Raw genomic sequence first — 23,306 nt, 5'->3', positions numbered from 1 at the left:
TTTACTTAATTTGATTATCCACCACCGCCAGCTACACCACAACGGAGAAACACCGCTCTGAGTCAGTTCAGTTCTTGACCTTTCTCACCAGTGAACTAAGTCCAAGCAGAGTGAATCCAGGGTGTACATGCCAGAGTAACTCAGATTAAATTCAATGTGATGTTCAGGTTATGTGCTCTAAAATTTGATCCTCACTCAGCGCAGAAGCCCCCTTTAAGATAAGCAGCAATATATGCTTTTTTAATCTGAATGACTAAAATTACTAAGGTGCGTGTTAATTCACTGAGTCAGAAATAAACAGAGCACAGAGGATTATGAAGACGTGTCGAAAGACAAAATGCCTGCAAGGCATTGTGGAACCTGGTGGCCAAGAAGGGGCTGGGGGATGCTATCTGCATCCACACATATCTCAGCAGCTTCCCCCTCTCCATTACTCTGATCTCCCTCTTTCATCAATAGTTTATATTCTGGGCTACTAGCAGCCGCACAGTACCTACCACTGTTGAGGCTGACTCCAAATGTTCAATTACAACACACTGAGCTCATCTCTGCAAGGTCATCTCGGGGACAGAGAGGGGAACACTGACACTAATTGGTAAATGAAAGATAGTAATGATAGTGCTGGTTTTCTATGACTTCCCTTTAACCTCTGCTTAACTACTTTTAGAGTACAAATCCAGTGTGCACAATCTTCCGTGTTGTTTTCCAATATATGCAAAGTCTTGAGAAGAGAAATCCTGCATTTCTAAAAGTAAAATGTTACAGAATAAATCATTCTCGCTGAATATACATGAGGAGAGCAAACTATGGAAATATTATGGCACTCTGCCTGAGGTAGTAACCTTTTGTTGCCACGACGGAGAAGGACGACATAACTTTACATATTACCGCTACATATTCCATCTGAGCTATAATGTTGTCAGGAGAAAGAAGGTGATGAGAACTAAGATAAAAATCAGGATGGAGAAGACAAAGGCATCGGGGGTAGACAGTGAAATGAAAGAAAAATAAAACAGATGAAATCTCAAATGGATTAAGGAGGATGGAAGTGCAGTGTTTTTCTCCCACAGAAAGGAAGTAATAGGGGTTAAAAAAGAAATGCACATCGCTGCAGCACAGGAGACCCCCTCTCTCTCTCTTCCTCCCTTACCCCAGCTGCAGTGATAAATGTCTCTTTGTATTCTGGACAGAAAACTGCGGGCTACAATGTACTTGTCAAAAGACAGCTGATTTTCCCCTTAAACAGAGCAGAATATATTCTTAATCTTTCCTTTCACACAGGGAGAAGATAAAAGAAAGGCCTCGTGCCAAGACACTTAAAGCCCAGAAAATCTCCCTCCATTCACTACACGTTTGTGTAGCGCGCAGTTATGAATGTGTTCCTGTGTGTACAATATACGTGTTTGCAGCAGCAGGTGTAGATATAGCATGTGCAACTGCATGCTATTTGTACTTTTCCTAAATTTCTCAGCATCCTTAATCCCCGCAGTGAAGCCATAGTTCCACTATGAGGACTCCTAAATGGAAGTCAGTGCTACAGGTAATGGAGCTGATTATAGCTATCTGGGCTATGGGCCAGCTGCCAGACTCTGCCCTGCCTGGAGGGAGCACAGGCCGCCTGGTGTCTGATATCCTGGGATCCCTGTAATACAAGCCTTGCTTTGGCAGTCACTCTGTGACTATCCTGCCCACTTCCAGCCACACATCAAGGCTCCTTTGAGTTTGTCTATGTGTATAGTATGTCCTCATCAGGCTGTTTACTCAACAAAGTATCAGACTGGAGTCATACAATTTCAGCAGCAAAGCTGTGGTAAGTCATGCTTTTAAAGGACTTTTGTGGGCTCATGATAGGACCTCATGTTGTCAACAGAGGATCAGGCTCTGCTGCAGAATTATAGTATCAGCTGTTTTCTAAACAAAGTGTAGAATGCTTCCGGTGGCGAAATTACTCAAACAAACTGCATTCCCGACAAAACACACAACAATGGCTAATGAGCTGGGAATGCATCCCCCCCCCAACATAAACCTTTCAGCTGACCAGCAGCCAGTAGGGTTAACACAGTAATCCCTCGCCCTTATTTCCACTAAATTTCACAATAAGGATATTTACTGCAGTGCTGAGCATCAAGTGTTAAAAAATGGTATGCTAGTCCTATTAATTTATCATTGCAAGTGAGACAGCACGGTGCAACAGGTCCTTAAATTTAAGTAAATTAAAAAAACATCAATGATCACAACAAAAAACTAAAAATGCTTAAAGTCCCTTAAGTATAAAACATAGTCTTTCATACTATGAGCGTTATAAAAGGCAGTCCACTTCTATTTTATGACATGACAGTGCCATGATTAAGACTTGGTTAATCAAAAATGTGACTTGTGACAAATGCCTTGGTATTTCTTTGTGATGCACTTTGTGATCTTTGCCTTGAAAGGTGCTATATAAATAAACTTTACTTTACTTGGGGAGGTTTAGTCATCAAATCCCTGGGGGGCACTTTGTCATAATGTCTTTACGTCTACCACAACAATCACTTGGAAAAGTTTTTTAAAAATGGCCTCTTCGTTAAATATTAATATTAACAGCTCTACTCTCTACAGATTTTGCTGTTCTAAAGTAAAATCACTTATTTTCATAACATCTCGAGAGCTTTGTCAGCGGTCAGCTGTTGAAATGTCACCGCCGCCCTTGTGAAGAAGTGACTATAACTTTTACTTTGCAGGTAACTCTTTACAAAAACACGCAACAACCATGGAAATGGGAAACTGAGTACATTTAAAGGAGATGTAAATGAGTGCATTTCAAGGAGAAATTACATTTTGCATTTGCTGCGTTATACTGTGGCGGGGGTTGTGGGTGAAACGTGCAAAGAGGGCTCTTTGTTTTGCTGAGTTGACTTTACATGAAAATAAGGTGAGATAGTGATCACCCAACCCCTTGGGAGAAAATCACAAAAACGTGTCAAACTAAAGATACAACAATAAGCTAAAACATCCCCAAAAAAAAAAACCCTCCAAAGCACTCTATTTTTATGTAAAAATTAAATGCCTTTATTCTCAAGGCCTTAGAGGGTTGTTTTATTTTAGCTTATGTGCCCATTACAAAGAGCACCACAAATGGAAGCTTTTTAAATCCAGGAAGGATTCAATTCTTATTGAAGATACTGAAAAAGATATATGAAAAAATGAAATGTTATCTTCATCTTTAATATTATTATTACATAGTAGAAACAACAAAAAGTGAAGTAATGAGCAGAGTGTTGATGTCACCCTCCAGAAAGATCGAAGGTGTAAAATGTTTTAATTCTAGTTATATAATTATAAAATGATTAATCATACTTAATAACATCAAATCCATCAATTGGCAATGGATTTCTTTTTTAACACAAATGAGGCTGCAGTCGTTTAGTCATACAGCCCCCTGTTTTAACACAGTGTTTAAAACGGCTTGCAGTGCAGGAGAGGTTATGGCATGTGGTGATCTCAGAGAATTATAAAGACAATATTGCGGCTGTAAAAATGGCCGCTGCCTCGGTTCCTCAAACAAGGACCAGAATCAGTCAGAGCCACAAAAGAGCAGGTTGACTGGAGACACACCATAGCTCTGCATCTTGCAATTCACTCTATTTCCCCCAAACTTCTAGTATTTCACTCTTGTGCCATCTCTTTATCTTTCTCCCTCCTCTCCCTCTCTCTCGTTCCCATTCTTTCCCTGATTAACCTTTAAAGACACACACTTGCAGCCTCACACACACTCAATACACTGTGTACACACTCTCGAACAGGTTTAAAATTCAGGTACTCTCTCCTCTCTCTTTATTACACACTCGGCCCCCATCAACTTCTGCACATTACCTGTTCTTAATCTCCCTCCCTCTGTCTGGGATCATCCTGATCCCCCTGTTTTCCCATCTGCTGTCGATTGGGGCCCAGCTTTGCTAGGTGTTCAACAAACAACGGTGATTCACTTGGTTTCTGCGGAGATTATTAACACACCTAGCATGCCACAGCATCATGAATAAGCAATGGAGATCCGGAGCCCTATTTTCTCTCTGCCTCTGTGTTTCCTCCCTCTCTCACCCCCCTCTCTCTCTGTCTCTCTCTCTTGCCCTGCCGCGTTGTGAACTGAATGCCAGGATTGTCTAGAAAATGAGCTGTCAGTGGAGGGCCTGCAATGAGATACATCAGGCTCATTGTGAGCCCTAGAAAATAATGAACTATTCCCATTTCTCTCTCTGATATGTTCAATACGCTATCCATGACAAGTGCAAAGAGATAAGCAGTCCCCTCTTGAGCTGATTAAATACACTGGGTATATTCAGGAGAGCTTTGGCAGAGTGTAGGTTCAGGGGATGCCATTATAGTATTATAACATTACTATATGTTTGCAGTTGATGGTGGAAATTAAGATCCTTTGCATGCCCTTTTTGTTTGTGTCTGCAGTAGCTGAGAAAGAGCAGCTAGAGGTAATTTTGCTTGCAAAAATTTTACAAAAAGCACCACGTTTTCTTAACTTCCTCTTTGGGTGTCTTCGCTGTTTTTATATAAATTGTTGGATTGGTTTAGGCCTCGGGATTTAATAAGAGCAGTGTTTTCTGTACAGAAGGAGTCTCTTCTTCACAGTGTGATACAGAAAGAAAAGAAAATCCTCAGACCTTTTTTTTAACCACACGCAAAAATTCGTCAGCTGTTTTACATTATTAGGTGTAATTTCAATGTGACAGAGCCAAGACTTCACAGACACCGAAAAAAAAAAAAAAAAAAATAGAACGAAATTTAAGCCCAGATGGACACAGCATGAAATTACATTTTATTTCTATCTTTTTTCTTTAATTCTCCACAGCTCGGAGGCAAAAATCTACATCCAGGTTGTTCATTACAGAGTTCACTACACCTGCTTGCAAGCATTCTCTGGTGTGCTTGAGCATGCAGTGTGTTTGCACTCTATCTTCCTTAATGCTTGTAATGCTCTGAGCTCTTTGTCACTGTCAGCCATTTTACCTCCACTGGTTCCACATTAGATTAGACAAATCCAAATCAAAATGGATGGTCCCAGTATAGAGTTTATATGTTAATCTGATCGTAAAGTATCATAACGCAACACGTGTCATTGCCAGCCTGAATCACAACAAGGATTTTGATGCTTAATTCAATCAAATGTTGTTTGAGAATCAGTCAAATCCTCCAGCACGTACACAGTTACCTTGGAGTGAGAGAAAGGGAAAAAAAAAAATCATTCCCACCTGTCACAGAGATTGTTTCTTCTTTTCCTCTTTTTATTTTCTCTCGCTAAGACTGCTTACTAGACTCTCAGCTCATCTCTCAATCTCTGTCTCCCTCACACACAGACTCTGGCTCGCTCTCCCCTTCTCGTGTTGTCAGCACAGCCCTGTTCCTGTTGCCTTCCTGATTCTGACACCTGTCAGCATTTTCGTTAGTAGATCAGAGAACTGCAAACTAGAAATGTTCCCGTGGTGAATTTAGGGCAAGTTTGCAGCAGGAACATGTGAGATGCCTTTACTCTTTCTTTAATTCAACAGGGAAAGGGAACTGCTTGACTGGCACAAAGTTGGGAGATGTGGGTTGGAGATGTTTGCAGTCAGTAGATGGAAACAGAAGAGAAAATAAGATGGAGAGACATATGGAGGGAGAGAGAAAAAGCGAAAGAAAAAGTGGGGGGGGGGGAGCTGAAATCAATTAGGAACAGTGAAACCCTGTGGATCTGCTGATGGAAGAAGGGAATATGGAGAATTTTGCAGCCCACGGAGGGGGCTTCCATTCCTGGGTTCCAGCTTCAGGCACACACCCACAGGGAGCTAACAGATAGATGAGAGATATTCTCTGGAGGTGGAGGCCAAGGAATATGTCAGAAATAAAAGAGGCCTGTTCCCTGCTCTGGCTAATTGAGCAGTCTTAGATCCCTTTGAGTCTAATAAGCCAAGAGAAAGTGATTTTATTTGAAGAACACTTACACGTTGACCTGGATACAATTCCAAAACTGAGATCACAAAAATCTAAAGGCACAGATCGGACACTAAAATGACATCATGCCCCCACCATTCCCTCCCGCAGAGATAACTCGAGCGATTTAACAATACATGAATCTTAATCCTTGAAATCCATGGCTCATCCATATCCATGTGAATTAAAATGTGAGCTATGACAATCAAAGGATGTCAAAAAAATAGATTAAGCCCCCTTTGTCACAGCTCCTTTAGAGTCGTCTCCTTTGCTTCTCCCTTGACGCTAATAGTTCTACAGAGCTAAAGCTAGCATGTCGCACATTTCAACCGAATCCCCCCAACATCACAGACATGCCTATAAAGATAACGAAGAATTCATTTTATATAGCTGCTCTTCTCAATTTATAGTTGCAGCGATATCATTCATTTCTATTCTATTGGCAGATACGAGGGGAGCCATTACATGTTAAAGATATCTCTTCCTTTATAGATTTTAAGAGATTTAATGTAATTTGTTCTTCAGATACTTCCTTAATCTAATCCACTGGGTGAGGATAGTTAAGGTCAGGTTTTCAAAAGAGTACATACACAAGTCTTTTTAGATTCTTGGCAGGGATTCAGCAAATTCACTCAGATTTAAGTCGAAAGTCTCTTCACAAGCACTTCGCTCAAAGTTACCTTGGTATTGGCTCGTGCAGGAACAATGAATAATGTTGTTGAAAAGGCATTACTGACAAAAAAAAGCATACAACAGATGGACAAAAGCCAAATATGAAACTCCTAAATTGCTTTAGGTGGGAAAAATGCCTGCACTGATATGGTGCCGGGCTAGTTAGCAGCTGAATCTCATCACACGAATGGATTCCCGCATGAAAGTCAACAAGATGACATGGATGCAGGGTCGTTGTGTAAAGGTAACAGATTGTCTCCTGGGCAAACAACATCTTTACATGACACTGGGAATAGTAAACATTTGCACTGTAAAAGCCCGAGAGTTTAACCCTACCTCCCTTCCCGTTTCGGCTTCCTTTTGTTCTCAGCGCTTATCAACACAAGAAAACAGAACAATAAAAAACACACAAAAAACAAGCTTCTTGTCTCCTCGGCTTGTGCGTGTTGTTGTCCTTTGGCAATTGTAGTCTCTCAACTTGTTTTCTGCTTTCGCTGGCAGGAGAGGTGCACTATACAACACGGTTACTCCCAGAAGACATCTAAACAGCGGGGTGTTTAGTGAAAATGCCTATTTGTTTTCTGAAAATTCCCTCCACTCACTCACCAGAGCTGGCAGATAGTGTCCATTTTTGTCAATTAAAACAGATGAGCTCAACTACTTCTATATTGTATAAACCTTTCTGCCTTTGTACTCAAGGCACTTTAAGCAGAAGGGGGGAAAAAAGTGTGAAAACAAAAAAGCTGGCCTTCTCCTGAGAAACAACAACAACAAAAAAGAAGAAGATATTGTCAAATCCTGATACGCCAGGAGAGACAGGACTATGCATCATGGCGAACCAGCCCATAATGTCATCCTACCATGCCCTTTACCCGTGTAATTAGACCGTTGAGATTGCAATAGAAAGATGATTTCATTTGGAATGTCATTACATTTCCGCATGTGATCTTTGCCCAATTTATTTAATAGTTATAACCGCCCTCTCATTACTTTGTGGTGTGACCACTGCTGCAGAATGACGACCAAAAGCAATGGGAAAATAGATTCCACTGAGGTACTTTGTTGTCGCTAAAGAAAAATCAGAGGCCAAACGTGAGTCTGGAGCTAAAAGCGATTAAAATAATAATAAAATAAATAAATAAATAAAGCAGACCAAACCATCAAATTGTAATTCCAAACAGCAACCTCATTATCATCTATTTGTTCTGGTCAAAGGAAAGGACAGACACTGTGAAATAGCCTGTTGTTCTGTTTACCGGCTATGTGGTGCTGCATTACAAATTCAGGAGGCATGTATCCATTTTGCTGAAACAGATACAATCATTGGTGGTGTTAATGAAAAAAGATCTGCCTCAGAGAGCTCTCCTCACTTGTAATATTCTTCATGTATATTACTTCTAATTGTCTCCAATAATGAGATCCCACTACTAGAAGACCCGTCAGCAAGCATTTTTTAGAGACCCACGAATTTTTTGCAGGTTCTGAAGTAATTACAGCTGACAACCAATAGTCAGCAGATTCGCTTTTCACTGTTCATTATCGTCTGATGCCACCAGGGTAACACCCAGCACAAGCTGATTCTCTGGTCATCATACTTCCTGACCCTATGTATTTCTCGGCTAAGTCATTACAAGGTGTGAACTACCAGCCAGGAAGGCATATCCACGTGCACGGCTCCATTCTTGAACAACGTAAAATGTGGGCTGACTAATGTTATTATTACCCAGTCGAACAATATCAACAGTGAAACTCGTTAGTTAGATATGCCAGGAACCAGACAGGAACGAGCCTACAGATATCCATTGCAGCTTTTTCAACCACACCCACACACTTCACAGTCCACTGACAAAAATAGACAGAATAGATAAATAATTTATTAAAAAAATCACATAATCTTCATTTCTTTACGCTTTTTTTTATAAAGTCGTATTCCTTTTCGTTATCTCTTGCTCATTAAAATTTTTTCACTATATGAAGCTACGGAAGAAGAAAGTAGAGTAGTGAGAAAGTAGACAGCCTTACTAGGACAGTGTTAGAAAAAAGGAACTAAAATTATGTCAACGTTAAATGAGGAAGGAAAACCTAAATTTGGCATCGGTTTCCAAATTGGGGCACGGTGCAAACGTAAAGTTCCGATGCAAAGGATATCTATAAGCGTGTCCTCAAATGTCCACTCTTTCCTCCTCACTATGAATGAAATTCCTAATGGGGGTTATCCTAAAATATCTGCAGTGTTTCACACACTGACTCTTGCGCTCTTCTGAGCCATTGCACCTGTGCATGTAGTGCTTCCTTTGAGGACTTTAAATACCCTCAGGTGCATATAGTAACATCCTGGACTCCCAGACAGCTATATCCTGCTTTTTTCCCCCCTATCTCCCTCTAACTGACCCACTCTCTACCTCAGTCTGACTGGCAGTAGTTAAGAATGAACATGACCCTTACACTGACTTCTGCCAACCAAGCGGATGTCTTTTTAAATGGTGAGTCAGAAATGAAACATCAACATTAATTCCCTGCTAAATGATCCAATTGAATAATGGATGAGGGCACATGGAGATATGTAGATTTCCACCTTCTACCTTTATGAGCCTAATTGCTGCCATTCAAGCACATCTGAAGTCAGCTCATCCTCAACAGCAGACATGGCTACTATCAGTCAATAACGTTGGCTAAGCCTGTATCAAAGGGTAGCCTTTGCCGTCAGAGATCCCTCACATTAGCTGTACTAACATCAAAGACAAAAAAAAAACCTGTGATGTTATTCATATACTTGCACATTTGAGACTTCCAATGGGCAAATGCATCTTAAAAGATGCTCCGGTAGCATAAAAACAGTCTCAGTGGCACACAAAAATACACATTGGTCTTATCTTGAAACTTGAAACACATCCCAAACGATGTAGCAATCCTCTAAACACACACAGCGCACACACACATAAACACAAACAGACACAGATTTTCTTACCTTGGTCTGGCAGCTGGCAAACATTAGGAGGAACAGTCATGTTCAGCACGTCATTGACAGCCGTGTCAACATAGTGTCCCCTCTGGACATCATGTTCGCTGTCGGTCTGGTCGCTCTCCTCATGGCCGCTGTCCTTCAGACTGTTCCCCTCCAGGTCCTTGAATGTCGATGTGCTACATGGGGGCCAGGAGGGAGGAAAGGGAAATGTTGATTAACTGTCACCTCACCTAAAAACATGTTCTTTTTCATCCGTCTCTAATGTGATGGTTTGTGACGACTTGTCTATCTTTCGCTTCGTGTCCCTTTTTGTGCTTTTTGTTGCTTTCTTTAACCTGGTGCATTTCCATCAATTTAAAGTGGATGAATACTAATTTACACTGGCTCTAAGTCTAAGTTAAGCACCACACCTTTTCAAAGAACAAAACCTTTTTCCGGCTTCTGTTTGCACTTCCATGTAATAAGAAGGGCGTTTAAATCTCCTGAGAGCCTTCTTGGATTAAGTGGACATTTTTCAACTTCATAGATAGCAAACCAGCCACAGGATGTTTCAGCCAGGGACATTTTGGATGGATGCGCTGACTTCAAGGACATCGCATTGAACAAACAGGAGGCACTCACTCACTACAATCAAACAAATACTGCAGTAATCAGGAATTCCTGGAAGGAAGATGGATGTAGAAAATGCTGGAAGCATACAAACTGAGCATCTGTCTTGTTTGGGGCTCACAGTCAATAAAGAGGGTGGGGTGTGGGGGCACAATCAACAGCTGCACAGTAACAGCGTGATTTCCCTTCACTTGATTTCCATCCCACTGGAACAAATTCTGCTTTACAAACAACACTAAATAGGGGTGAATATATGAACATGTGTTCATGCACGAGAGAGAGAGACAGAGGGGAAAAAAACATGAATGAGTTTATGTAAAGACAGACAAGGGTGTTAGAGGTTAGAGGGGAGGAAGAACACAGACTGAGGAGAAAATGAAAGTAAACTAATGTGCACAAAAAATGTAAAGGAAGCAAAGGACAGTGCAAGGTAGCTGCATTCCATAGTGCGAGCCTCACATTCTCCAGTGTGGGAGAGAGGACTGCAGTGGAGGTAATGCTGGCTCTCTGATGTTATCACTGTAATTGCACCTGTCCCAGACCAGAGGCTCCCTGGCTCCTGAGGGGATTTCTTTGTAGTATGCTGCAGAGGCCCACACTTGAATGCTCTTTGTTTACATTAATGCAGGGATTCTTTTGGGGAGAAATTGCCATAATGGGTTTTCAAAAGGCTGGAATGGCCTCAAACAAAAGGAAGCCTGGAATGTTCTATAGCTGCAGGTAAGAACGGAGAACTATAGTTTACAAAGTGAGACTGGTTACAAAAACCTCTTTGGCTTGAGGGAATTATTAAATGAAACCCATCCCAGTCTCCAGTCCTGAATTCCTCAAACCCTATCCAAGATCTTGGTTTAGGTGAGCTGAATAACAATGCACAATGAAAACATTTATCCTCCTTTCCCTCACAAAGGAAAAAAAAAGTATGTAATTATGGTCCATTCATGACTGTTTTCTTAAAAAAATCTTTTAAACATAATATGACGATTAGGTAGTTGTTTCTTTTTTCCTTTTACCTGATAAAATTCAAGCTTATGTGTAATTAATGAAGCAAAGTGCATAAGTGTATCACACTTATCTGCAAATATGAAAATCATTACTTGCAGATTCTGCTGCCCTGTGTAATTTAATAATCCGAAAGTATGACTTTGTGCCTCATTCCAACAAGTGTCTACTAAACGCATTATTTTAGAGTAATACTATTTATCCTAAAATCTTATCCTCCCCTTGCAATTATACAGAATGAAGAACATGCAGGAACACATGAAAACTACTGCAACAGTAGCTGTGCACTCATTAGATAAAACAATTACAGATAACAATGGTAATGAGGTGCTGGTAACAATTCCTAATCAAGACATACCTTTTAATGAGGTGGGCTCTGCTGTTCACATAACTGGAGTCAATGGAATAATTCTCCGTCTGTAAGAGAGTGATGGCGGAGCAGGTGGGGTGGGGGTTGTGGTGGAGGGATGATGGGGGCAACAGAGAGAGGTACTTTTAATAATGGAAGCAACCAAAATAATGTTACCAGTAATTGGCTTTCAGTAGAGATGTTATTTTACACAAAGGCCCTGGTGAGCAGCCTCGGCTTTCAAAGGGCTGAATCCTATTCTCTTTCAAAGCACACACACAGAGAGGCTGACTGGGAGTTGAGAGCTGAGGAGAGTGCTGCAGTGAGCGCAGCCTCTCTTCTCCTGTTCACCCTCCCCGCTCTCGATCCCTTGCTCCCTCCCTCCACTGCCGGTCAGCCCACTGTCTTTAAAATGGAGTCATTAGGGAGGACAGACTATCACGCAGACAGAGGGAGAAGAAAAGTTTCCCGTTTTTCTTCTCTGAACTCTTCACTTTTACCATGTTTGAGAAGACATTAATGTGGATATATTAAATAAATAACTGCAAGAGAAGTAGATGAAATTAAGAATGTACCAGGGGAATCTTAACTTTGCAATTGCAGATGAAAAGGCTTTCAGAATATGCATGCGATAGATCTCTGACCCACATTAGAGAACGCAGTTCAAAGAGATCTTACATTCATTTTTTTCTCCCCAACATTTATTTAGCAAGGATAATGTCTGACGAGAAGAGCACACGGGCAGAGAAACTAGCGTAAACTAAGCAGGTAGACCCTCCCTACATCTGCCAAGCGTCTACTTACACTAGGTAAGATGCCAGAAGGCCATAGGATATCAAATCCTCTCAAAGGACACGCTCAGTCCTGCAAAAAGCCGGGACGTGACCCTTTTGACAAGGTTTGATAAGATGCAGGTATTTTCTCCTAAAAGAAAGCGAGGCCCTTCACTTAAAATTCCATTGTGCAGATACTGTATCCTGATAACAGCTGAGTCAATGGCTGACTTCCGAGGAAAGTCTACAGTGTACCGATATCAAAGCCCTGTTGAAAAAAGTCACCCTGATGGTAAGAAAGGTTAATGCTGGCACCGGAGCGCAGTTGCTTATTATCAAGTGAGCTGCACATTTGACAGAGGCCTGCTGTTGAGGTAGCAGTGGCCCTGCAGCTGTCATACGTGGTGACCAGACGGATTTGGATTAAAACTCAGTGTGCAACTGTGCGAACACTCTCCTTATTAGATGTTAATGGGGTTGAACATTTTGAACTTTTTCAACGTCTGAGTGGAAGTGAAACCACAATGCAGATGAGTCTGTGCAGTGAGGATGGGGGAACAGAGGAAATGTCAAACATCAGTCCCAGTCTACTTGGATCTTTTTTTTTTCAAAGAAATAAATATAAATAAATAAATAAAAGCGATGCTGGAAGATCACAGCATTTACCCCTGGCAAACGGCTCCCGTGACCTATTTGCAGTCTATGAAAAATGTAAGAGACTGTTAATGTTAATTTGTTCAGATTGATGCCATTCTCACCTGGCTTTAATCACAAAATGTGCCATTGTTATCTGTCAGACACACGTCTTGTCCCTACAGTGGCTAAAAACTTTTCTATAGCACAAGCCTGTTTATCTTTAAATAGTCTGACATGCACTACGTCTGTCTTAAATAAGCACAAGAGCTCCCGCTTGCCTTCTCACCTCCTTTGTGCCTCATTATTTTTTTTGCAGGAAAAATGCATGATAATAAGCAACAGTGCAACGTGGGCTTCTGATTGGGGTTTGTTAAATTATGATGCAATATATTTACGCACTGAAGGTTAACATCATTCCTTTTCCCTTTTACCATTTACCCCTAATTAAACTTTAACTCATTACAATGGGGAAGATAATTCATTAAAAAAGGAATTTAATTAACATTTTATTATTATCCCACAATTTGAAGCACACAGTGTTTGTTCCTTTGTATTACCCCTGACTCCTTTTGTTCCCGATCAGCTTGAGTCTTTTAAATATCAAAGGTAACGGCAACCTGCAAACCAGATAAATCATTAATTAAAGATTTAAACTTTTATTTCTAAAGTATGCGTAGTGCTCTATCAGATTGTCTCTGTGCATTGCTGTAACGATTCCAGTGCAGATACTCGATCTGTTACTGCGTTACATTATTACCTACGCTGCATTTTGATCGCAGTGTACACACATTAAACTGCTTCATCTGCTATAGTGGCTGTGCATCCAGGAAAACAGAAATGAAAACGCAAGGCGTGAGTAACAAGGAGAAAACTTAATTTAAACGACAAGATAGAAAAATTTCTTGTAAATGTCACCCTGGCTGCAGCCTGTAATTGGTGTGGTTAACATGTTCTATGTGAGCATGCCTTGGAGAGGAGTGTATGCCCCTGCTCTCAAGCTGTCCCTGTACTGAAAATGAACTGTATTTTTGATAATGCAAATTTCAGATAATGATTTTACATCAAGCTCTTTTAAGAGTGTACAACGCAAAGAGATTCCTTATAATATTCTAGTCGATAGTGTTGCATCACCATCTCTTCCACATCGGCTCTTCATCCACTTTACAGCTCCCCATTAACCAAGAATGTGGTTTATTTTCTCCACTTATCAAATTGTTAGTGGAATTAGGCGAACGCCTATCATGTGAAGGCTTATTCTTGTCCAGTGATGAGTCAGTCGGTAGTGCTTGTTCTGAGGAATAATAGCTTGAACTTCCTGTAAAGAAATGTAATGTCTTCCCCCACATTTCTAACCAACCTCAAATTGGAGGACATGTCAATATATCTTGCTGGGAGGTCAGGTTTCAGGCAAGAGGATGAGGACTGCTTAACTACAGCGAGGATGCCACAAATGGCTACTTAATCAGGTTGGACAATGTGTTGTTGTGATTTGAGCGGCCCCAGTTTGGCGGCCAGAGCCACTCTATCCCCATAATTATTGTTCCGTTTCATCTGGAGGGCTGGAGGCAGGAATGTAGTCCCTGGTGTCGCCGGGTGACTGATAGGTAGTGTCAGCATGAGTGGGGAGCGGAGTGAAAAGAGAGTGGAGAGGAGCGAGAGACGGTGAAGATGGGAGGAAATGGGTGAGACTTGACCTCTGGGAGACTTGCTGTCCAGTTGCTGCAGCCCAATAGCTTTCCCCTTTTCACCCCTTGCTTCTTTCTCTCCAGCAAAACCCGAAGCACAGGGACGGTGGACTTGCTTCTCTGCAGCTGAGAGGAAAAGCAATCTCCTCGCCTAGTTGCTGCCGTAAGATTTGATTTGCCTTCCTCCCAGCGTGACAATTGGTTCTGCAGTCTGGATGCAAGTGTATTCATTGTGTGGGGGCATGGGAAGCACCAGAGAGAAGAGGAGGGGTGGGGGAGTGAAGACACCAGTTGTTACACCAGTAAACACCCGACAAGTTCAGCAGATGTCACACAGATAGGAGAGAAAAAGAGAGAAAAAAAAATGTCACACAGCTGCCCTACTGTATGTATTATTGAGGCTGATATGGCACAGAGTAACATTTAAACAAGGAAAAAACATCATGCACTAATGACATGCTATTTAAAAAAGATGCTGCTAACAGCTATTTGCTTTATACTTAAGAACTAAATTGGTTTTCCATTACAATCTAAAGAAAACAAGTGGAATGAAACATGATATATTTATCATATATATACATATCATATATATATATGTGTGTGTGTTAAAAATTAAAAATGCAAAAGATTAAGTTTCACTTTAATACCAGAGCAATCAACCTTTTTCTGAAATACAGCAAGAATGACACATGTCCTTGAAGACATTTGGGTGACGGGGGCTTTAAAAAGGTTAAGCATCTAAAAGTAAGACAAAATGGTTACAGATATGAGTGATTCGCATCTGTCATGGATGCAACTCTAAAATGTCATCAATTTAGCTGACAAAAAACATCCAGCGGTACTCCATGTGGACACAAAATGCTCTTACTGCCACACTGAAATGCATAGTTTAAAGATAAAGAAAAACAGACCAGAGAGAATCTATTACAACTGTCAGATTAAATTTGGCATTTGAGCAGACCTCCACTTTGTGTTTGAGCAGCCTGTGGTTGTGCCTCAGTCTTTGTTTATCAAGGACTCCCTTTGGCCTCACAAGGAAATGTTAAACATAATGTTCCCTGTTATTGATATCCCATGGCTAAAGCAAGGGATGAGAGGGAAGCAATCCGGGCAGGTTAAAGGAAAAACCAGCTGCAATTAGGGAATAAAGAATGGGTTCATTATCCCTCTAGGTTTGGTTGTGGTTCAACTAAAAGAGTTGAAAAAAGTAAGAAAGCGAGGGAATTAAAGAAAAGAATAAAAGTTTATGAAAGTGACTGTTAACACATATATAAATGTAATTTTTTAAGTTTATTTATAAAACCCAATATATTTAATATTGACACTGACAGTTTCATATTCCTTTTTTATTTCTTAATACTCTTTTCTAAATGTACACTGCGAATATGAGCTTTGATCCTCTTGCACATACACACCCTCTATCTGCACTTCCCTACAAAAGCACTGCTCCAGCAATCCCTGACTTGCAGGTCTGTGCTGGCGCCCGCTGTCCTCGTCTTTAGGTCTGCACCCAGGAACGTCTCTAAGCAGCTCAGACTCAGTCTGCTTCTTATATTGTTTACCGTGTAAGAAAAAAAGGAAAGTTTTTCGGCTCCTGAGATGCAATAACCCTCACTAGCTTCCAAACCTTTGCCCTATAACCCAGTGACCACCATCACCACTTTCTTCCTGATTATAAAATTTCCCATAGACCCTCTGCCATCTGCTAGATTATAGATTTCCCTCTTCCTTTAGAGAGGCCCCGGCCCCTGAGGGAGGATCAGCGGTAAAAAGGGTGAAAGAGTGCCTGAGGCACAGCCGTGGTCCTGGATGAGATTACATTTTCTATTTCTGCCTGCTTAAAGGGGTCTGCTGTGATGAATACAGAGAGTTGTTACTATTTAATATTAACTGACTCTCCTGTAAACTCAAATTATACACAATCAATTGTGATAGAGGGGAGCACGTGTGACAAATAACCTGCCACATTGTCTGCATCATTTCACTTCATCAGCCATCAATTCACCCCAAACCCAGAAGCCCATTTGAAAATCAATCATGTCATGAAAGTGAGTGATTCTGTGGAGAAAGGTTTTTAAGACTTCCTCGCCCAGCTGTAGTTTGTGCATGTCTACACTCTCTGTGACTGAAAAAAAGGGTGAAATAAATGCTGTTACGAGGTCACTTGTGTCCATCAACACATTTGTTAAGTGTTCATTATTGTCACAGCAAACTAAATAACAGCTTTTCTGAAAAACAATGACACAGATACGTAACTACAACAGCCCTTCCTGCCTGTGTTTCCTTGCCTTCCCGTGTGAAATTGAGCAAATATTTGCCCATTCAAAACAACACAATCCCCGTCACCCCGTTCGCGTAAAGGACGGGGAAAACGGCCAAAGTCCAATTCTATTGCTTCCTCCACCTGTGTATATAACATCTAAAGAAAACTGCAGACCGCGTGGCTGTCTGCTATTCTGAAACAGACAATAGCCCAGACCAGTCTCCATGTCACTCAGGACTACAGGCTCCACAGAAGTCCAGTTAGTAGAGATGTGATTAATTATACATACATTGATAGAAACAGCATTCATTATTCATGAGCTGCTCAACGTCAAAGATATTTCCCTCCCTTTCAGCATGATGAAAAGATTTTAAATAATAGCCCCCATTTGCAGATGTCTGCATTCCAGCGGAGTCGGCTGACGCTAAAGAGGCTTAAGTCAGAGCTGTTGTCTTACAGGGAATCACTGCTTGGGCCCAACATGTTTCAAACTGTTGGTGGCTGTTTGGTTTCCTGGGGGGGTGTTTTTGTTTTGCTTTTGTCTGCTGCTTTTAAGGCTTTCCGATGGAATTATAGCTTCCAATTAGAGCGAATAGGTGTCTACTGCCTCAACCAGCCACATAAAAGTGGATAAGGTTTCATTCAACACCTGTTCAGCGTTCAGGGCTGTTCAAGCTACGTGCAGGTCACAAAGAAAACCTGTGCTTCTCCATGACATTAGGATCCATGGTTTTACATAGTAAATAGGGGGGAGGGAAGAAAAAGCCTCGACTATCAATGCTGTTTCCTCAAAGAAATCGGCTTACTTTTCTTAAAGCCTGTGGAGCCCAATCAAACTCAAATGGCAGGAACTTCCCCTTTAGGCAAGTCTTGAGGGATTTTCTTTAATTTGGATGTCAGACTGAAAAGTTTTCTCACTCCTCTCATCCCAAAATCCGTTAATGTGTGTATGGCGCCGCATGAGAAAGGTAGGTGGTGATTTTTTGAATAGACTTCCGCGAACATCAATGAGAACATCTAATCCAGGTAGACTTTATGGTTTCCGGCCCGCTAGGAATAAGCATTACAAACACATGTTTTAAGCAGTCATTTAGTTTCTCTGAGAGAATTACTAGATAGCAATTTCACTGCTCAGTTGTGGCCTACATTAGCCAGTGTTGAGTTGGTTTGGGGGGAGGGGGGGCGGCTGAATTAGAGCACAAGATATCCCCAAAGGTTCTCCCCACCTCCCCTGGGCTGGGCCTTAAAAATAAACATTCAGAAACACTGCAGATTATGTAAACACATTCTGCTTAAATGCTTACATGAGAGCAGTGACTGAATAAACAGCATAACTTTCAGTCACTTTCAAAATCAGCAAACTTGGAATTAATTTTTGAATAACTTGATGCACACGAGGACAGGAGTCTATCAATGTGCGTGGCGAGCGGATCAACTTGAACTCTTGTGCGTTGCTTAAGTACAATCTCACTTAGCGGCATAAAGGTGGCTGCCAGTCACATCGGTGCTGCTGTAGTCTCTCTCGTTCGTGTTCTCTCTCTCTTTTTTTGTCTTGCTCACTGTGACAAGGCATCTTTCCAGACATTTTAGTTGGATGGAGATTTGCAGCAGCTCATTACAGACTGGGAGGCTCTGTGAGCGGATGCAGTCACTCGGAGATGGATTGAGTGGGTCTGTTTATTGACATGCCTTAATCTGACACTGGGTAAAGGGAATGAGTCACCGCCTCCAGACACACTACCACATCACAGCCACTCCAGCAAATAGGGAGGCAGCACCTAGGATACAAGTGGAACTTCATCAGCGCTCATTAATCCAACAACCCCAGGCCACTCGCTCAAACAAACCATGTTTACACTGCATGTTGGCTGGATGGAGGGGTGATGGAGCTTTTCAAAGGGCATGTGTGCAGGTGCTGAGAACTGCACACACAAATGCGCATACTGTTGCTACACATACACATATGCACAAACACAAACACACGTACAAACAGGTACTCCAGCCTCAAGCTCATGAAAAACGCTCCCGCCCTCATAACCCACAAGCCCCTAAACACAATATCTGTGTAGACCAGCTGCTAAAACTCAGTTGATGCACTTTGTCTCGCACATCAGAGCTGGTGCTCAGATCAGGGGCTACTGATTGGGCTTGATGCCAAAGTATGTAGAGCAAAAAGGGGCTTTTATTTAACGGATCTTTTAGCTTTTGTCAGAGATGGGGCACTCCTATCAGCGATCCGGCCATGGAGGCCTAGTTAGCATTTTGATCCTATTTGCTGGTGCTCCAGTGTGACTCACATCTGGTGATAATATTTGGGATGAATCCTTCTAGACAGCTATCGGTGCTGGGATTGACAGCAGAGTATTAGCCGCTTGCACATCTCCGCTGCATCTGTAAATCCAGCTTGTTAACAGGACTGTGACAGAATGCCATCAGGACGGAGACGGAACAAAAACAACAACTAATGCTTTGTGACGACACCAGCGCTTGTTTTCCGTTTCACCACTAATGTTCAGTGCAATGTCTAAATGTGAATTCTTTGTATTTTATATTTGAATATAAATTTATGAAAAAAGTTTAAAAAGGAGTAAACAAGGAGCGTGTGTGAAACGCATAAGCCAGTCACGAAAATAAACCTTTTTTTGAAGAAACACGCAGGCACACAGGGAAAGCAGGCAAAGGGGAATAAACACTATGTGAGTCAGAAAGAGAATTCCACAACATGGATTTACATTAAGACACTTTGTTTTTCATGCAGAAACACACACACACACACACACACACACACACACGCACACGCACGCACGCACACAGAGTCGCAGTGGGGCAGAAAGTCTGAGCGGGGCCTGATGTCTGCTCCACCGGGGACTGGGAGCGCAGCAGCTTGAGAGCAGGGCCAGTGGATAGGGGTCCAGATGTAGCAGCCTTGACCCACTCATTTGTAAGGGAGGGGTAGAGTTAGGATGGGGGGTATTTCAGCAGCTGAAACACACAGGGATTAGCCACAGTGACTTCATTTAATTTAATTTGTATTAGGGCCGTCTTTGGGGGCAAACATCGTTTTTAACTGCGAGGGGACATACGGGGTCATGGAAAACAGCAACAGACGGTGGATCTCTGCCTCCTACCCCCGCAGTGCTTCCACAGGGGAACGGGAGGCACTGTATTCTCAGAAGTACAGACACCTATACACACACATACATACACACGATTACCCACACATGCACAAATAAATACACCTGAGCAAATGACTTGTTTCCCTCAAATTATGACTATATTATCAAGTCAAATCTCTCAAATTGACATGCATCTTAAACCTTGCATCAACCTTTCCATAGCTCGATTTCTTGAAATGAAGGCCTTTAATCCTTTTGTTCTGCCACCATGAACAACATGTAGTAATTTTCGTTGCTTATCAAAGCTCCACTCTGTGCAGTTCTGTGCCTGTGTTTGTGTGTGTTGCAAACACTAAGCTGTTATCTACCAAGAACATATCTTAGGGGTGGATGTTTATCTGTGCTGATGCAGATTGGAGGAGTTCTCTTTGTCTCAGTGCAGTGGTACATAATATTATTTGTCTTTTGTTTTTTCATCGTTTATTTCTCCTAGGCTGATATAGTTTGATGTCCTATAGTGGAGAAATCCTTTTAGTTACCCCCGGGCATCTAATGTGCTTTTACTTGTAATCTGGGAAAGGCTGAGGGGAAAAATCTGTACACAATCAAATAATTTAACTCCCTTTTGTATTCAGTGCAACATGACTTACAATGCTAAGTAGAAGAAGAAAACAAATCCAGTAAGTGAGTGAGTACCCAACATTCCTCCTTACAATTTACACTAGCTCTGTGGAAAAATATGGCACCGATCAGCTATCAAGTCTGCTGTAGCCAAAGCCTGCGGTCATACAAAAGCTTCCTCTCAGTCTAGCGCAGGTGATGTAGTCAGAGAAAAAGCTAATGTACCATGCACTGGGAGAAGAAGTTTTATTACAAACACAGTCAAAAAAAGAAAGAAAGAAAGAAAGAAAGAAAGAAAGTATCGCCTTGTCTGTGTGAGACAGAAAGGACTGTACTGCTGGAGCCTGTTCAAGACTATCAGGCACTCGTTTTTCCTCTCTCCCCCAGCCCCTATCAAAAGATGTTACTGTGTAAAATGTCAAAGAAAAAAGAAGCAAGAGAAGTAATCTCCTTCTCCTTTTTGATCGCAAGTGGAATAATTGGAACCCTCTTAGGCTCATTACAAGAGTTGCCCGCCAGCCAAAAGACGGCTCCAACTGCCCCTCTTCATTCATGTTAGAGCTTTGAAAAATATTGCTTCCTCTAGTAACAACTCTTTATGAGATGCAATGACTAGAGGTCCTGGTACCTACATTAACGAATAATCCCACAATGCCTTTGAAAATATATCTTTCAACTTCTACTGTCAAACATCAATTCTGAGCAATGGGAGGGAAACAGCAACAATCTGGCTCTGTAATAATGTCATTATGCATATTGCACAGCACTTCTCACCCTTACCCTTTTCCTTTTTTTTTTTTTTTGGGCAGTGCTGTTCTTCTCAATTACATAAGTTATTCCATATGTATCCCTATAACTGATAGGCTGGTCTTCATTGTTATTACAACTATGCTTGTAATTATCGTGACTCTAATTACTATTACTGTATTACCCAAATTAACCTTATTCTGGGTTTAGATCACCCGCGCTGACGCTAGCCAAGACATGCCTATGAAGAATGGCACCAATGTCCCTTCAGATAAATCCAGTATAATTAGCTGTGTGCCTTACAGGGCCTGTGTGATGGTAATAATTAGAGCTACTGTAGCAAAGGTCATGCAAAACAATTTAGAGAGGATGCTGGCTGCATGTGTAATGGGAGGAGGAAGGCAGAGCTCAGATGAACATGGCGACTCCTCCTTTTCTGTCTTTCAGAGATCGAAAACGTATAGCTGTTACTTTACCTCTGCATTTGCTCCGTTTTTAACCAATGCTCTCAAAATAATAAAAATTGAAAACCCATTTTAATGGCAAGTAGACTTCCAGCTAACACAGTTTAAATGGATCCATGATTAGATTGGAGGAAAGTGCTACAGGGTGTATCTGTTAACTGGTATCAGCGGAAATCGATTCGCTGCCTTAGAGGTGTGATAGCCGCCCCATCGCACTGTTGTTGCATCTGTTCATTAGCTTGAGTTTAATGTGTTTATGCTTACCCTTAGTTATCACTATTAATTGTGGAAGAGAGGGAGACGGCGAGAGATGTTCTGATCTACCCAAGTGCACAGGTTAATGAGCTGAGTCAAAAATGTTGACACAGAGGTAAACAAGTACTCACTCCGAGGTTCTTCTATTTCTATGCTCCCCCCATGTGGCTTGGCTCTCTCTGCAATTCCCAGATTGCTCCTAAGCTGAGAGCTCAGGGTTCTCAGTCTTGATCCATCAGGAATTCACTCTGCTCCCTCACCTCGCCACCATCACACCCCGATGAGATAAGTAACAGCCTCGCACTCAAAAATAGCATCTCAAACAACACATATGCTTATGTGTGCTAGATTGGTCTCCATCCCCTGCTGCAAAACACACACCTCCTCGTACTCCCACAAGTCTCAACAACACTTCTTTAGCAAAGAGGGATGCAAACAGCCCTAAAGTGGTAGTATAAGACTTTTGCTGCAGCTACTGTCTGTCACCTGAACTATCACTGTTTTGCATGTTTTAGTTGATTTATTACAGCAAAGTGCCTCACATTACTGTCGACAAAACTGGGATGTTTTTAAATTTTGGCATGCTTTTCCTAGCTTTTTAAGAGCTCGTGATTTGCATTAATTTGCACACAGCACTTAGCTAATAGTTCAGAATTTTGAAAATTACCCTAATTTGCTTTCTAGATAAATTAGATGATTTGAAAACTACACTCGCTCGATAAGTATGAAGCTCAAGTAGAAGACAGGTAGCTAAGCTTGCCATTAAGACTGCAAACAATGGGCTCTGTCCAAAGGGAACCCAGACACACTTCGAAAATGTACAAATCAACATCTTAGTGTTTGCTTCTACAGGAAGTTGTGAGCTCATATTTTTCCTTCACACATGCCTTACTTCCTAGCTTGCCTCTATGTATGCCAACCAGATATATAGTGATATCAAAACAAATAATTAAATTAATAATAAATGTAGAAAAAAAACTTGCAAATCCATCAATAAATATTATTACAGGAGCAAATATTAAACTATACACCAGGTGGGAGAATTAAAACTTCTGCAATCAAGTACCATTTTAAATTAATAGTGAAACTACAGGAAAATTCACACAATCCTTTTATTTGTCACCTCAATCAGTTTATCCTGATATACGCTCGGATGATTTCTGAGACTCCAGCAGTCTTGAATCCACATTT

At 41.4% G+C, this 23,306-nt stretch overlaps 1 protein-coding gene across 4 annotated transcripts in view; it reads right to left on the bottom strand.

Annotated features, from left to right (window-relative positions):
• The window catches only part of pcdh19 (protocadherin 19), a 52,402-nt gene that overhangs the window by 12,873 nt on the left and 16,223 nt on the right, over nt 1-23,306 (bottom strand). For 2 of the 4 annotated variants that reach the window (XM_039620240.1, XM_039620249.1), the window contains exons 3-4: nt 11,565-11,623; nt 9,599-9,783 (exon numbers count right to left, since the gene is read on the bottom strand). In XM_039620240.1, the coding sequence (XP_039476174.1) occupies nt 9,599-9,783; nt 11,565-11,623 (244 nt within the window). The remainder of the gene's footprint in view (nt 1-9,598; nt 9,784-11,564; nt 11,624-23,306) is intronic. The other 2 variants (XM_039620245.1, XM_031736426.2) reach the window with 1 other exon arrangement.

The sequence above is a fragment of the Oreochromis aureus genome, linkage group 2 (genome assembly GCF_013358895.1).
Source record: "Oreochromis aureus strain Israel breed Guangdong linkage group 2, ZZ_aureus, whole genome shotgun sequence".
NCBI lineage: Eukaryota > Metazoa > Chordata > Actinopteri > Cichliformes > Cichlidae > Oreochromis > Oreochromis aureus.
Note: the sequence above shows the minus strand (reverse complement) of the source record. Positions and strands in the feature narration are given on the sequence as shown.